The following is a 17,459-nucleotide window of genomic DNA, read 5'->3' on the forward strand; positions in this document are numbered from 1 at the left end:
TGTAGGAAGGAGGACAAGGTATTGAATTCCCCACTTTGTAGATGAAGAAACGAGGCCCAGAGAAATGAAGCGACTTCTCCAAAGTCACACAGCAGACAAGCGGCGGAGCTGTGGTTGGAACTCAAGTCCTCTGATTCCCAGGCCCAGGATCTTCCCCCTAGGCCACGCTGCTTCTTCTTTTCTTCACAGTAAAGCTCAGTGCTAAATCAAGCAGCTCCCCAAGGCCCACACACCAGTGGTGCAGTCTACCGTCACGCTTCTAAAATTCTGAAATTAAATTGCATCACCAGGGCAGGTCCTTGTACGGAGTGGCGTAGAGCACGTCAGCCCAAGCGACTCAGGTTCCTTTTATTCCAGCCCAGTTATAGAGCATCAAGTCTTTGAGGGCAGCAAAGCTGGAAATCTTCGTTCATGCTCTCCCAAACACTAATTCATTGCCCTGCACAAAATAAATGCTCAATAAATAAATTCAATTGGATTTGTTCCCTTCATCCACCTCTCCCTCAACCCCACAGCACTTACATACATATCAGTAATTTATTTATTTATATTAATGCCTCTCTCCCCCTTTAGACTGTAAGCTTGTTGCGGGCTGTGAACGTGTCTACCATCTTACGGCAGCCCAAGCGACTCAGGTTCCTTTTATTCCAGCCCAGTTATAGAGCATCAAATCTTTGAGGGCAGCAAAGCTGGAAATCTTCGTTCATACTCTCCCAAACACTAATTCATTGCCCTGCACAAAATAAATGCTCAATAAATAAATAAATTCAATTGGATTTGTTCCCTTTATCCACCTCTCCCTCAACCCCGCAGCACTTACATACATATCAGTAATTTATTTATTTATATTAATGCCTCTCTCCCCCTTTAGACTGTAAGCTCGTTGCGGGCCGTGAACGTGTCTACCATCTTACGGCAGCCCAAGCGACTCAGGTTCCTTTTATTCCAGCCCAGTTATAGAGCATCAAATCTTTGAGGGCAGCAAAGCTGGAAATCTTCGTTCGTACTCTCCCAAACACTAATTCATTGCCCTGCACAAAATAAATGCTCAATAAATAAATAAATTCAGTTGGATTCGTTCCCTTTATCCACCTCTCCCTCAACCCCACAGCACTTACATACATATCAGTAATTTATTTATTTATATTAATGCCTCTCTCCCCCTTTAGACTGTAAGCTCGTTGCGGGCCGTGAACGTGTCTACCATCTTACGGCAGCCCAAGCGACTCAGGTTCCTTTTATTCCAGCCCAGTTATAGAGCATCAAGTCTTTGAGGGCAGCAAAGCTGGAAATCTTCGTTCGTACTCTCCCAAACACTAATTCATTGCCCTGCACAAAATAAATGCTCAATAAATAAATTCAATTGGATTTGTTCCCTTCATCCACCTCTCCTTCAACCCCACAGCACTTACATACATATCAGTAATTTATTTATTTATATTAATGCCTCTCTCCCCCTTTAGACTGTAAGCTTGTTGCGGGCTGTGAACGTGTCTACCATCTTACGTCAGCCCAAGCGACTCAGGTTCCTTTTATTCCAGCCCAGTTATAGAGCATCAAGTCTTTGAGGGCAGCAAAGCTGGAAATCTTCGTTCGTACTCTCCCAAACACTAATTCATTGCCCTGCACAAAATAAATGCTCAATAAATAAATTCAATTGGATTTGTTCCCTTTATCCACCTCTCCCTCAACCCCACAGCACTTACATACATATCAGTAATTTATTTATTTAAATTAATGCCTCTCGCCCCCTCTAGACTGTAAGCTCGTTGCGGGCCGTGAACGTGTCTACCATCTTACGGCAGCCCAAGCGACTCAGGTTCCTTTTATTCCAGCCCAGTTATAGAGCATCAAATCTTTGAGGGCAGCAAAGCTGGAAATCTTCGTTCATACTCTCCCAAACACTAATTCATTGCCCTGCACAAAATAAATGCTCAATAAATAAATAAATTCAATTGGATTTGTTCCCTTTATCCACCTCTCCCTCAACCCCGCAGCACTTACATACATATCCGTAATTTATTTATTTATATTAATGCCTCTCTCCCCCTTTAGACTGTAAGCTCGTTGCGGGCCGTGAACGTGTCTACCATCTTACGTCAGCCCAAGTGACTCAGGTTCCTTTTATTCCAGCCCAGTTATAGAGCATCAAGTCTTTGAGGGCAGCAAAGCTGGAAATCTTAGTTCGTACTCTCCCAAACACTAATACAGTGCTCTGCACAAAATAAATGCTCAATAAATAAATAAATTCAATTGGATTTGTTCCCTTCATCCACCTCTCCCTCAACCCCACAGCACTTACATACATATCAGTAATTTATTTATTTATATTAATGCCTCTCTCCCCCTCTAGACTGTAAGCTCGTTGCGGGCCGTGAACGTGTCTACCATCTCTGTTATATTATACTCTCCCAAGTGATTAGTACAGTGCTCTGCACACCGAATGCTCTCAATAAATACCATTGATTGATAATAAATACCTCTGACTGATTGAGTGATTGATTCAGGGGAAGCAGCGTGGCTCAGTGGAAACAGCACGGGCTTTGGAGTCAGAGGTCGTGGGTTCAAATCCCGGCTCCGCCACCTGTCAGCTGTGTGACTTTGGGCAAGTCACTTCACTTCTCTGGGCCTCAGTTCCCTCATCTGTAAAATGGGGATGAAGACTGTGAGCCCCTCGTGGGACAACCTGATTACCTTGTGTCTACCCCAGCGCTTAGTAAGAGCTTAACAAATACCAACATTTTTGTTATTATTATTATTCACTTACTAAAAGCTTTCCTGAGCTCAGCTCACAGCATGATTGATAATAAATACAATTGATTGAATGAGTGATTGATTGATTCACATATTGAAAGCTTTCCTGAGCTCAGCTCACAGCCGAGTGAGCCACTTGGGTTCTTTTTGCAAAACTGGTGTCTGCCGATGTCTAATTGCGGGAAGAAAACTCTCTGGCTCTCCTCTGTGGTCCACCAAATCCCTTCTGAAGCTCCAATGTCGGCTCAGGAAATGTGAGTCTGTCATGGAATCGAGCAAAGCACCTGTGGTGCACTCACATTTCTCCTTCACCTATTTTAGTTTCCATGTTAATAATTCAGGAGTTGCCTCTCCCCTTTCACCATTTTGGGTTTTGTCGGTGGTGGTGTTGTTGATGATGTTGTTTTATGGTTTATGTTAAGCGCTTACTAAATGTCAAACACTGCGCTATGCGCTGGGGTAGGTACGAGTGAATTAAGTTGGACACGGTCCCTGTCCCGTATGGGGTTGGAGGGAGACTCGGAGAACTGAGGCACAGAGAAGTTAAGTGACTTGCCCAAGGTCACACAGCAAGCATTAGGCAGAGTCAGGATTGGAACCTAGATCCTCCGACTCTCAGGCCTGTGCTCTTTCCACTAGGTCACGCTGCTTCAGGTTTCACTGCGTTGAGCTCTCCCCGACACGGTTTGTGAGGAGGTCCCGTCATCCGATGGTTACAGTCTGGAGTCACTGTGGGCAGGAAATGTGTATAAATTGTCACATTGTACTCTCCCAAGCGCTTAGTACAGTGCTCTGCACACAGTAAGCACTCAATAAATACGATTGATTGACTGAATCTATCTTTGGCCCTGTGCCCACCTCTTTAGCCACTCTGGATCATCATCAATCGTATTTATTGAGCGCTTACTATGTGCAGAGCACTTGGGAAGTACAAATTGGCAACATATAGAGACAGTCCCTACCCAACAGTGGGCTCACAGTCTAAAAGGGGGAGACAGAGAACAAAACCAAACATACTAACAAAATAATATAAATAGGATAGCTATGTACAAGTAAAATAAATAAATAAATAAATAGAGTAATAAATATGTACAACCATATATACATATATACAGGTGCTGTGGGGAAGGGAAGGAGGTAAGACGGGGGGGGGGATGGAGAGGGGGAAGAGGGGGAGAGGAAGGAAGGGATATGAGTTTCTCTACCGGAAGAGCGAGGGAATGATCCTTTTAAGGGCAAACTTTTTTTGGCTAAAACATGCTTCCTTTGGACACTGGAAATCTGAAAGCATATGGAGAGGAAATTAGTTCCTCTGAGCCCAGAGCCATTTGGGAAGCAACAGCTGCTAGAGTGTAGGCTGTGGGCAGGGAACGTGTCTACCAACTCTTGTTGAAGTGTAGTCTCCCAAGCGCTTAGTACGGTGCCCTGTACCCAGTGAGCACTCAGTAAATACCATTAATGGATTGATTGGTTTGGGAGGCTGAATGTCCTAAAGACCTCCTGCTCCCCAACGCCCCTCACCCCCACCCCATCTGGGAGGCTGCATCTCCTTTTCAAAGCGGGTTCCGATTGCGTTGTCAAAAATCCCGTGAGCCTCGGTGCAGGGATGCGGGAGGGTTTACCCCGATTTCTTGGAAAACTCGCCCCATTGAAAAAGCTGTAAAAAGAGTTAGCCAGTCTTGGGTTTAGCACTGTGATCCCAGGATGCGACGGGAGCTTACCGGTCTCTCCGGGAGCCAAACAACCCCAGAGATGTACTTGTTGACTGGGAGGAATCGGCGCTAACTGCCGAGGGAGGTGAAGGGTGGAAGCCGGTCTCCGACTAGGGTTTTCTTGGAGGTTACAGTTGAGGCAGAAGGCCCGTTCGAGACTCACTTTGGGAATAACTATTAGACTGTGAACTCCTTGAAAGACAGAGACTGTGTCCAATCTGATTAACTTGTATCTACCCCAGCTCTTGACCCATAGTAAGCATATAACAAGTATAATAATAATATTGATAGCAATTATAATTACCATTACTATTATTGGGATCCCTGTAAAACCGTCATCTTTGTTCCCTTTTAGTTTCTGATCCTATTTGGGATCCCTGATTTTTGAAAAAGTTCTAAAGTTACATTAGCTGTAAAGATAGGGAAAGGCCATATTAAATTGTAAACTCCCCCAGGGCAGGGACTGGGCTTTTCAGTCAAACAGTGGTATTTTTTGAGCACTTACTGTGTGCAGAGCACTTTACTAAGCATTTGACGGAGTACAGTACAACAGAGCTGTTAAACATGCTCCCTGCCCACATCAAGCTTGCATTCCAGAGAGGGAGGCAGACATTAATATAAATAAATAATTTACAGTTACATATGTGGGACTGAGGGCAGAGTGAATACCAAGTGCCCAAAGGGGATAGTGCCAAATTTCACAGACGACACAAAAGAGAGAGGGAGTCGGCGAAAAGAGAGCTTAATCAGGGAAGACCTCTTGGAGGAGGTGTGACCTTACAAAGCCTTTAAATGTGTGAAGAGTGGTGGTGTGTCATATAAAGCATATTTATTCATTCAGTCAGTCATTTTTATTGAGCACTTGCTGTGTGCAAAGCACTGTACTAAGCACTTGGGAGTGTCCAGCATAACAATAAACAGACACATTCCCTGTCCACAGCGAGCCTACGGTCTAGAGACTAGCTTACAAGTCCGTATTAATCGCTCATGCCGGGTTTCTGTTTTTAGAAGTCACACCAGAGGTGCCAACCACCAGGAGTCTTACCCCTTGGGCCTCCAACGCCACACTGCCGCCGCCTCTGCCCACCACGGTACCAAACAGCACCTTCTCCCCCACCACGGCGCAGACGATACTTTCCGTAGGCTCCTCGGAAAACAGTACCTCGGCGTTAGCCGACGTCTCGTGGACCCAGTTTAACATCATCATCCTGACGGTCATCATCATCGTGGTGGTGCTGCTGATGGGGTTTGTGGGGGCCGTGTACACCTACCGGGAGTACCAAAACCGGAAACTGAATGCCCCCTTTTGGACCATCGAACTGAAGGAGGACAACATCAGCTTCAGCAGCTACCACGACAGCATCCCCAACGCCGACGTCTCCGGCTTGTTGGAAGATGACGGCAACGAAGTGGCCCCCAACGGACAGCTGACGTTGACCACCCCCATGCACAACTACAAGGCCTAAGCCAAGAGCCAGCCGGACTCGTCCAAGGCCGCTGGCCTGTGGAGCCCGCGGCCGGATCCAGGCCGCGGGCGGCGGGGGGGCAACTCGGGGCCGACCCACCGGTCAGTGCTGGCTGAGAAAGGCTGGGAGTTTAGCGTGTCGGAAATTTTCAGATGGAGACGGGGAGCGCGTTCACCTCGGCTCCCTCCGGTTCCCCCCGCGAAGACCCTGTAGAGTTCGTGGTTGGAAGGGACTTGATGGAAAATCTATTTTTGTACCAAACCACCCCAGGGTGGGCCAAGGTCGCACTCCCCCGGTGACCCCCCAAATCACCTGCCGTTCTTTTCAGCTCACCTCCGGGGGAAGCCAGACTGAGCCAAGAGCCAGTTAAAAAAAGCTCATGTGAAGAAGAAGGACTCCTGGTACACATTTCATCGACATCGGGGGGACGAGGTGGAGCAGTGGAGTAGGGCGGTGTCCGTTTCTCTGTACCAAGAATCATTTAAATGAGAAAAATCAATGACCCATCTTCATCCCAATAGTGCTCCTTTTTTTTCCTGCCGCTGGGGCCGGGACATTCCAAGAAGATCCTTCAATGCCTCTAAGTTTTTCCTTCGTGAATCCTCACTCGTCGGTGTGAATCAAAAACAGGGTAGGCTCTCAGCAGCAGAAGAAAAAGAAAGCAAGGCGGCAGGCCTCAATTGGGAACCGGAGACCCCCTTTCAGGGTCACTGTGTAAGTTATCATCCTACTCCCGCCTCCAAAGAAGCGGTGTGTGTATAGAAAATGCAGAAGAACTGATCAGCGTTTGTAACTATTTGTAAAGAGAAACAAAAAAAACCCCACCCCATTTCATATTTTATCATCTAGAATTTATTTGTACAGCAGGTAGCGGCATTGTAAAGAGAAAATACGAAGATTGCTTAAAGTACTGTAAATTAGATGGCGATATTGCTGGAGCTGGGACTCTGGTACAAATCCCTCGAGAGATGTCCCTGAAGGTTTGAAGCGGCCGAGTGTGCTTTGTCCAGTGGCTTCTCCCACTCTGACCCTGTCTTTCTACAATCTGCGCCCTGCACCCTTTGACTTCAGCGGGGCGATAACAAGTTGGGTTCAGTCTAGCAGAGCAGCGGGGATGGGGCTGTCCCTCTCTTCAGCATGATTCCAGAATTGAATGGGGGTGCCACACCCACTTAATAAGGCCCCAGGCACCTCCCACAAGGATCTGGTTTTAACCTTATGTAGATTCCAGGGAAGCATGGTCGGAATCTCCCTTGGCGCTCATGCTTCCGAAAGCAGATGATCAAGGAAGAGGGGCCGTTCTAGTTCCAAAAGAAAGCAACGGGGCTTTCCTCATCTGCCTGCCCATGGAATCTTTATGCTTTGAGAGAAAGGCCCCCCCTCTTCTGCTGTGTATCTGCAACTTGCTTGCTATCCTGTTTCACAGGTCACCGTTACGTCCTTGTCCGCCTACTCTAAAGAGATGGACGCAGATGCAGCCTACAGTATGTCTGTGTTCGTCCATCTCGTCATCTCTCGGTCTTCTTCTCCAACAGGATCTGTGCACAGACAGATGACTCCTGTGGAGGATGCATAAGAACGGGCTTAGGAAACCCTGAGACCACACAGTAAGAAGCCGCTCAGTTCAGCCTCCAGGCAAGGAAGGCATTTCAGACAGGGCCCAGGCTGATCATCTGGGGCCAAAAACTTTGAGTCTTCCCAATGGCCTGTAGTGGCCAAAGGAAAGAGAACTAGATTGCCGAGGGGTAGGCTGGGGAGAGATGGCAGGGGGAGTCCATCTTTATGGGCGAGATCTCAGTGTTTTAGGAGACCAGGTGAGGTCTTGATGCTGAACCATCCTGAAGCCAGTGTTGCCGTTAATTATGGTGCTGGGGCCTGACAAGAGACTAGGTAGTGACATGATCCCCAAAAACAGAATTGGGAGAAATGGGTGTTAGCCAAGCATTGAGAATGAAGCCTTATCATAGGACAAGAAATTTTTTAGACGGGAGAACTTGATCCTGGGAACTTCAAGGGACGGAACGTAGACATTCTGCCCATTTAGGATCATTCCTAGTAGAAATGACAGAATCCTAACGGAAAAAAAGTTAGTCGAAAGACATGACGACCGCCTTTCTTTTTCCATGTACATAATTTTGCTCAGCTAAGAAATGCAACTTTGAATCCCTTTTTAGCATTTCTATCTTTACTTACGGAAGTAGTTTGGTCTTCTGAGAAAATGTCAACTGCTGCAGAAATCTGGGAAGAAAACCTCCTGACGTCGGAGACCCGAAAAGTGGGAACGGTTTTCAGGCAAACTGGAGGAAACGAACGTGCCACCCAAAGGAGGGGAGGCTCTCCGTGTGCCACAACTTGGAATTATAGGACAAGTAGAACATCGAGAAACCTGCTGGAGGAGGGATTTTTGTGTAATCTCCTTGAAATAAGTATATTGCTAAATGAGATGAAGTTGACTAATTTGCTAATCTGGTAAGAGACCAGGCATTAACTGCTACTGAGTGACAGTTTTCTTCGCTAAGGACTGAAACCACTTCTACAAGCAGATGTGCCAGTAACCCTGTAGAGCATTTGGTTCCAACTACATTAATCCCTACATGTTTAATTGGGCTGGGTGGGTGGGTGGGTAGGTGTGCCTGTGCCATTTAACCCCTCACTTGCCTTAACAGCGTACAGTAGATTCCCCAAACCACGGCTTTCGGAAAGCACCCGACTTGGTGGCTCGGAGGGTTAGGATATTTGGCGAACCTGGAGAGGAGGTGGCTGGAAGAAGACTGAACTCACCCTGCAAGCCAGGCCCAAGAAGGGTTATTCTCTGGCTGGTGACGGTACCGTCATTTGTAATATGCTTGCAGTTCTGCACTGACTCCCACCTGCTCCATGTGCGCTAGGAAGATGTTCACACATTAAAGAAAACTCTCCAGAAGGCATCTTAAAGATATGTCAGAGACGCCAAGAACAGCCTGCCCGGGAGCTGGGATTTGAGGAGGTGACATGGGGCAGAAGCTATCAGCACCCCCCAAATGGCCTTGGATAGTAGGGAAGGAGCCGGGAGTAGAGGGCAGTTCCCTTTGGTATCCGTCTTTCAGTGCTTTAGGAAAGGCAGATGGGAACCAAGATGAAGTTGGAATGGACATGGGGAATAACTAGAGTCAGTGAAGTGACCTGCCAGGAGGGAGATGAAGTGATGCCCCTCTGCCAGAGGGAAAGAGGTGACAACCAAATTCATCTTCGACCCCTAAGTGGTAGGAATCAAGAGGATATGCAGCCAGTCACTGGGGGATCACCATATTGACCAACGCAATATCAACGGGTTGGATGAAGTATTTTGCAGATTTTCTCGAGGGCGCAGCCTTTATCCCAGACTCTAGGTCGTAATTCCATGGATCAGGTAATGGAGCCAGCAGCTCTGCAGTCTCAGCCCAGGCTAAAACCCAAGTCAGCTGATATGAAGCCCTGTGTAAGTTAGGCCCGAGTGCTCTCTCTGCCGTTACTCTTTAGGCTGACCTAATCGGAGTGTGCTCCTGAACCGTGAAACTTGTACTTAGCCCACTAAAAAAGATTAAAATCATACTACCAATTGAAAATAAAGCGTCTCCCGTTCCTGCACTAGGCTTCAAACTGCATTTCTAAAAAGTGTATGATTTGAATATATGAAAGAATTTATACAAGAGTGTTATTTAAAAATGATTAAAAATAAATGTATATAATTTGTACCTACCTAAGGCCTCTTGACTTTTTTGATGTTTGAATTTCAGAAGTCAAATACGTCAAGGTGGAACCTGTCAGCCTATGGAAACAGTGAAGCCTTTGGATTCTCCAGATCAGGACATTAAGTGGCTTATTTAGTTTGGCATTATTTATTGAGCTTGTATGTGCAGCGCAATGGGGAGCTTTAGAGGAAGGAGTTCCTTTGCTCAAGAAACTTTTTATTTAGAGCCTGTTAACTTGCTTCTAGAAGCAATCTGGTCTTTTGGTTAGCGCACAGGCCTGGGAGCTGGGTTCTAATCCTGCCTCGGCCAGTTGTCTGCTGTGTGACCTTGAGCCAGTCACTTAACCTATTTGTGCCTCAGTTACCTCATCTGTAAAATGGGGATTAAGACTGCAAGCCCCATGTGGGACAGGGATTATGTGTCCAATCTGATTAGCTTGTACCTACCCCAGCACTTAGAACAGTGCTTAACACATAGTAAGCACCTAACAGATACCATGATTTTTTTTTCAAGGAAAAGACAAGTTAATCTGATTTCTTTAGTCTGGTTCCCTGGGTAGAAAATGCCTTATAACATCATACTGGATGCATGAGGAGAATGAGGGCTAAGGGTGGGGTGGGGGATGGTGTGTGTGTGTGTGTGTGTGTGTGTGTGTGTGTGTGTGTGTGTGTGTGTGTGTGTGTGTGTGTGTGTGTGTGTGTGTGTGTGTGTGTGTGTGTGTGTGTGTGTGTGTGTGTCCCCACAGCACTTATCTGCATTTCTGTAATTTTTTTCTATTAATATTCATTCATTCATTCAATCGTATTTATTGAGCGCTTACTGTGTGCAGAGCACTGTACTAAGCACTTGGGAAGTACAAGTCAGCAACATATATGTATATGTTGAATATATGTATCCCACTCTAGACTATAAATTAATTGTGGGCAGAGAACGTGTCCAGCAACTCTGTTCTAATGTCCTCTCCCAAGCGCTTAGAATGATGCTTTTCACATAGTAAGCAATCAATAGACATGAATGATTGATTGATAGTATGATTGATAGTATCACCCTTCTCGGAGGTATTATCAATTAGGAGTGCCATAGCAACTGTACAGAGAAAACTTCCATTTCCTGAGGAGCAGAGGGTATTCATGCATTTTCTAAGGTAGGAATAGAACAGTGCTTTGCACATAGTAAGCGCTTAATAAATGCCATTATTATTATTATTAATTAGAAAGACGGGCTTTTATCCATTTAGGTGTACACTGCATGAAAGTATTTCCTTGAGAAATTACGTATTTTATTATGTAAAGTGCTGCCACCATCCAGCACCTTGAAAACTGATCCCAAAGCGGAAATTAGAAACTGGTTTAGCCCAACCCCTGTAGCTGTTTTACATCCCTGCCTTGCTTGTGTGGTAGAGAATGAATACCAAACAGAGTTCACACACGTTTATTTTTAAAACAGAATACAATACCTATCTAAGAACTAAAGTTAAAGAATTAGGAAACGACAGAGAGAATGAAGCGTTGAACAGGCAAAACCTGAGCAGCATGGGCTAGTGGAAAGAGCAATCAATCAATCAATCAATCAATCGTATTTATTGAGCGCTTACTATGTGCAGAGCACTGTACTAAGCGCTTGGGAAGTCCAAGTTGGCAACATATAGAGACAGTCCCTACCCAACAGTGGGCTCACAGTCTAAAAGGGGGAGACAGAGAACAAAACCAAACATACTGACAAAATAAAATAAATAGAATAGATATGTACAAGTAAAGTAAATAAATAAATAAATAAATAGAGTAATAAATATGTGCAAAAGAGCACAGGTCTGGGGGTCAGAGGAGCTGGGTTCTAATCCCAGCTCTGCCAATTGCTTGCTGGGTGACTTTGGGCAAGTGCTCAACTTCTCTGTGCCTCAGTTTCCTCAACGCTAAAATGGGGATTAAATCCTCCTCCCTCTTACTTAGAGTCCCGGTGTCCAATCTGATGAACTCGAATCTTCCTCAGTGTTTAGAACAGTACTTTACACATAGTAAGCGCTTAACAAATGCCATAAAAAAGCCTATTTCAAACCACAATCTTTTGCTTCTTTGGGCTAGATCCTCAAACTACAGTTAAACAGTCTGAGGGTTTCAGAAGGTCATTCAGCCTCTTCGAAGTTCGTATCATCGTGTCTCCCACATTACTGATATTGTGTGCAGATATAATAATAATAATAATAATAATAATGGCTTTTCTTTTAGACTGTGAGCCCACATTTTAGTCTGTGAGCCCACTGTTGGGTAGGGACTGTCTCTATATGTTGCCAATTTGTACTTCCCAAACGTTTAGTACAGTGCTCTGCACATAGTAAGCGCTCAATAAATACGATTGATGATGATTTGTTAAGCACTTACTATGGGCAAAGCACTGTTCTAAGCGCTGGAGAGGTTACAAGGTGATCACGGGGCTCACAGTTTTAATCCCCATTTTACAGATGAGGGAACTGGGGCACAGAGAAGTTAAGTGACTTGCCCAAAGTCACACAGCTGACAGCGGAGTGGGATTTGAACCCATGACCTTTGGCTCCAAAGCCCGGGCTCTGTCCACTGAACCACGCTGATCCACGTGGTGCAGGTGAGCCCACTTCTAAGGGCCTGATATGGACAGTTTTGCTGTAACAAAGGCTGGGACACCCTTCTACAACGCTACAGAAGTCTGGGCAGGCTGTTTTGCTACAAAATGATTCAGGCATCACAGGGAAGGAATGCTAATAGTAATAATGAATGATAACAATGGTGGTGGTATTTGTTGAGCACCTATGTGCCAAACACTGTATTAAGCACTGGGATAGATACACGATAGGTGGACACAGGCTCTGCCTCTCATCAGTCTTGCCATTTAAGTAGGAGGGAGAACGGGTATTCAATTCCCACCGTACAAATGGATAAACTGAAGCACAGATACATTAAGTGGTTGGTTTTTGTCATTCCACAATATAGGCACAATGGGAACCAATAGAGCACCATTTGGATGTTTTTTTAACGGTGTCTGTTAAGCTCTTACCACGTGTCAGACACTATGCTGACACTATGCTATTCAAATCCCGGCTCCGCCAGTTGTCAGTTGTGTGACTTCGGGCAAGTCACTTCACTTCTCTGTGCCTCAGTTACCTCATCTGTAAAATGGGGATGAAGACTGTGAGCCCCACGTGGGACAACCTGATCGCCTTGTAACCTCCCCAGCGCTACTGGTACTGGTATAGTAAGTGCTTAATAAATGCCATCATTATTATTATTATTATTATGCTAGGCTCTGGAGTAGATGCAAGCTAATCAGGTTGGATACAATCCCGGTCCCACATGGGGTTCACAGTCTTCAACCCCATTTTATAGATCAGGGAACTGAGGCCCAGAGAAGGTAAGTGACTTGCCTGCCCTGCTAAAGGTATTAATTCAGGCTGTCTCTGGAGGGAAGGAGCGTGGCCTCAGATGTCTGTTGCCCTTCCGAGGGGACCGCCACCCCAGAGGGGACTGTGCTGATTCAAACACCGATTCAACTTCATAACCAATTGTATTTATTGCACGGTAACTGTGTGCAGAGCGTTGTACAGAGCGCTTGGGAGAGAACAGGAGAACAGAGTTGGTAGACACATTCCCTGCCCACAACGAGCTCACACTTCCCAATTACGAAGAAAACCATTCATGGCCTGGTGACTAGATCACAGACCTGGAAGCTGGGCTCTAATCCTGCCTTTGCCACTTGTCTGGTGTGTGATCTTGTGCAAGTCATTTCACTTCTCTGAGCCTCAGTTCCCTCATCTGTAAAATGAGTATAAAGACTGTGATCCCTATGAGGGACGGGGATTGGGTCCAACCTGATTATCTTGTCTCTACCCTAGCGCTTAGAGCAGTGCCTGGCACATAGCAAGTGCCTAACAAATACTACAATTATTATTATTTTCCTTACAAAACTAGAGATTTGACACAAGTAGAAAGAACCCTTTCCAACCGTATAACTGTGTAGCTATATTCTGGCTTGCATATCAGTCACACGTGAGGAATCTCATTTAAATTTTCAGGCCAATCCTTTGGAGGATGCCACGGTGAAGTTAAGATAATGATGGGGAAACATCTTTAGAGAAGCAGCATGGCTCAGTGAAAAGAGCTTTGGAGTCAGAGGTCACAGGTTCAAATCCTGGCTCCACCAATTGTCAGCTGTGTGACTTTGGGCAAGTCACTTAACTTCTCCGTGCCTCAGTTACCTCATCTGTAAAATGAGGATGAAGACTGTGAGCCCCCCGTGGGACAACCTCATCACCTTGTAACCTCCCCAATGCTTAGAACAGTGCTTTGCACATAGTCAGCACTTAATAAATGCCATTATTATTATTATCATCATCATCATCATTAGAGGTTAGTGGATATTTATATTTGAAAAGAGTCACGGATTCATATTAAACAGAAAAGTGGGTTGCTTGTGTTTGTGGTAAAACCCAGTGAGTTCTTTTACTGGGTATATTGTACTCTGCACACAGAAATGTCCAGGTAAAAATGTGTTATTCTCCGGCATAATCCTAGTCCATTTGGGCATTAAAGGGAATGTTTTGGATCAAACGTTCCCCTTGCGGTTTTCTTAATCTTCAGAACTATTTTAACTTTCTTATAAGTCAAACCACTTAACTAATATTCTCTCTTGATCTCTCCTCTAAACAAAAATTAGGTTAAGAGTGGAATTTCTGTTTGAGGGCGGAAGAATGTCCAACCTCAGGGCACACCATGTACACATTTGTGGGGAGACACGCATACACTGTACTTGCATAAATACGATGTGTATGGCTTACGCTGTAGAAACAAAAATCTTCCTGGGTCGATGCCATGTCAGCTGTTATTTTGAGGCATTATCTTCTATCTGGAGACAAAGATGTCAATGATCAGAACATCGCTCGACAGAGTCGCCAGTGTTCTAGATTATACAATAAGTAAACATGCTTATTTAACATCATGGTGCTCAGAATACTAGTTGACCCAATTAAAAATCAAATCTGAAGGTTTGCAGTGAAAGCTGGAAAGGGATTAAAGAGTTCAGTTTCAGTACGACTTTAATACAGAACCGTAATAATGCTGTAATCATGATATAATACTCACTGTACCTTGATCTTGTCTGAGACCCCTTGCCCACATTCTCCCTCTAAGGGTACTTGTGAAGCGCCTTCTGTGTGCCAAGCAGTTTTCCAAGCACTGGGGCAGATACAAATTAATCAGATTGAGCACTGTCCCGACCCCGCATGGAGCTCATAGTCTAATAGGAGAGAGTAGGATTTAATCCCCATTTTACAGATAGGGGAACTGAGGCACTGCAAATTTACGTGACTCATCCAAAGTCACACAGCAGACATGTGCAGAGGCAGAATTGCAACTCAGGTCCTCTGACTCCCAAGCCTGTGCTCTTTCCATTAGACCACACTGCTTTTCTCTGGCTTGGAATTCCCTCCCCCTTCAAATGCGACAGACCATCTTTTTTCCCACCTTCAAAGCCTTGTTGAAAGCACATCTCCTTCAAGAGACCTTTCCAGACTAAGTCCTCATTTCCTCTGCTCCCTCTCCCTCTGCATCACCTATGCATTTTGATTTGTACCATTTAAGCACTTGCTATTTACCCCATCCTCAGCCCCAGCGCACTTTATGTATATGGTTGAAATTTATTTTAATGTCTATTTCCCCATCTAGACTGTAAGCTCCTTTGGGACAGGGAATGTGTCTAACAACACTGTGGTATTGCATTCTCCCAAGAGCTTAGTACAGGACTCTGCAGACAGTGAGTGCTCAGAAATACTGTCGATTTATTTATGTATTGATTGATTGATTATTTGGATTTTATTTAGTGATTTGATTTACAAAATGATCTCATTTTCCTCTCAGAACGCTTCTACGGGGAAGAGAAGTGTTACCGTCTCCAATATGCCATTGGTAAATCATTTGAATTTTCATCAGTAAGTCTACCCCATGAGATCGTAAGATTCACGAGGAAAGTGATTTTGTGTCTTGAGGAAGAGGGAGAGGGCTATTATTGCCTCAGTTTACAGATGAGAAACCGAGGCTCAGGGAGATTGTGAGTTGTTCAAGGTCACCCAGCAGCAGAATTTAAATCAGGTCTTCTGGATTTTGACTTTTTTCTTTCCACTAGAGCACGTTGCCTCTTTGGGCTGTCGATCAATTAATGGTTATTGAGCACCTTTGTGCAGAGCTCTTTACTAAGCACTTGGGAAAATGCTAAAGAGGAAAAAGACAAAAGAGGAAAAAGAGTTTACAATCTGTCACCTAGCTTCTGCAGCAAGACTCACTGGGGCCTAAAGTAAACCAGTATGCCATTGGAAGCCAATCAATCAATAAGTGATATTTATTGAGTGCTTACTGTGTGCAGAGCACTGTACTAAGAGCTTGGGAGGATGCAAAAGAGGAAAAAGACACAATCCTTATCTGCAAGGAGTTTACAATCTGTCACCTAGTTTCTGCAGTGAGACTCATTGGGGCTTAAGTAAATCAGTATGCCATTAGAAGCCAATCAATCAATAAGTGATATTTATTGAGTGATTACTGTGTGCAGAGCACTGTATTAAGGGCTTGGGGGAGTAAGTAGACACAATGCCTACTCTCAAGGATCCTACCCTGTAGCGGGAGAGAAAAACGTTAAAATAAATATAGGTAGGGGAGGCAACCAAATATAAGGGTATGTCCAAAAATGCTGTGGAGGTGAGGTTGAGTACCTTAAGCGCCTATAGGGTATAGATTCAGGTGCATGAGTGATATAGAAAGAAGGGAGAATAGGATGGGGAGGTGAGAGATTGTCATATTCCCCTCCATCTCCTCCAGGAAGCTTTCCCTGACTGGGGAGGTGAGAGATTGGTCAGGGAAAGCTTCCTGGAGGAGATGAAATAATAATAATTGTGGGGCTTGTTAAGCATTTACTACATTCCAAGCACTGGGGTAGACAGAAGATAGTCAGGTCCCACATGCGGCTAACAGTCTAAGTAGGAGGGAAACGGGTATTGAATCCCCATTTTGCAAATGAGGGAACTGAGGCACAGAGGAGTTCAGTAACTTGCCCAAGGTCACACAACAGGTAAGTAGGAGCTGGGATTAGAACCCAGCTCCTCTGGCTCCAAGGCTTTTTCCCTTAGGTCATGCTTCTTCTTCTCATGAGATTTTAATAGGGCATTGAAGTTGGGACAGTGAACAACGAAATGCAACGTGGCCTAGTGGATAAAGCATAAGCCCGAGAGTCAGAGGGACCTGGGTTCTAATTCCGACTCCACCACTTACCTGATGTGTGACCTTGGGCAAGTTGCTTCACTTCTCTGTGCCTCAGTTACCTCATCTATCAAATGGGGATTAAGACAGTTAGCACTACGTGGGGCAGGGACAGTGTCCAACCTGATTATCTTGTATTCATTCATTCGTTCATTCAATCATATTTATTGAGCGCTTACCGTGTGCAGAGCACTGTACTTAGAGCTTGGGAGAGCACAATATCAATCAATCAATCAATCGTATTTATTGAGCGCTTACTGTGTGCAGAGCACTGTACTAAGCGCTTGGGAATTACAAGTTGGCAACATAAAGACACATTCCCTGCCCACAGTGAACTTACAGTCTAGAGGACTGTACCTGCCCCAGCATTTAGTATTACCTTGTATCTACCCCTGTACTTAGACCAGTGCTTGGCACATAGTAAAGCGCTTAACATATATCATCATTATTATTATTATTACAGTGCCTGACAGTAAGCGCTTAACGAATAATAATAATAATAATAACAATAATGGTATTTGTTAAGCGCTTACTGTGTGCCAAGCA

The 17,459-nt window shown here is 45.0% G+C and overlaps 1 protein-coding gene across 1 annotated transcript in view; it reads left to right on the forward strand.

The window, feature by feature from the left end:
• The window catches only part of MEGF9 (multiple EGF like domains 9), a 137,040-nt gene extending 130,750 nt beyond the window's left edge, over nucleotides 1-6,290 (forward strand). The window contains exon 8 of the mRNA XM_038745688.1: nucleotides 5,475-6,290. Within this exon, the coding sequence (XP_038601616.1) occupies nucleotides 5,475-5,932 (458 nt within the window). The 3' untranslated portion in view covers nucleotides 5,933-6,290. The remainder of the gene's footprint in view (nucleotides 1-5,474) is intronic.
• Nucleotides 6,291-17,459: the final 11,169 nt, after the last annotated feature.

This window comes from Tachyglossus aculeatus, chromosome 4 (genome assembly GCF_015852505.1).
Source record: "Tachyglossus aculeatus isolate mTacAcu1 chromosome 4, mTacAcu1.pri, whole genome shotgun sequence".
NCBI classification, from domain to species: domain Eukaryota; kingdom Metazoa; phylum Chordata; class Mammalia; order Monotremata; family Tachyglossidae; genus Tachyglossus; species Tachyglossus aculeatus.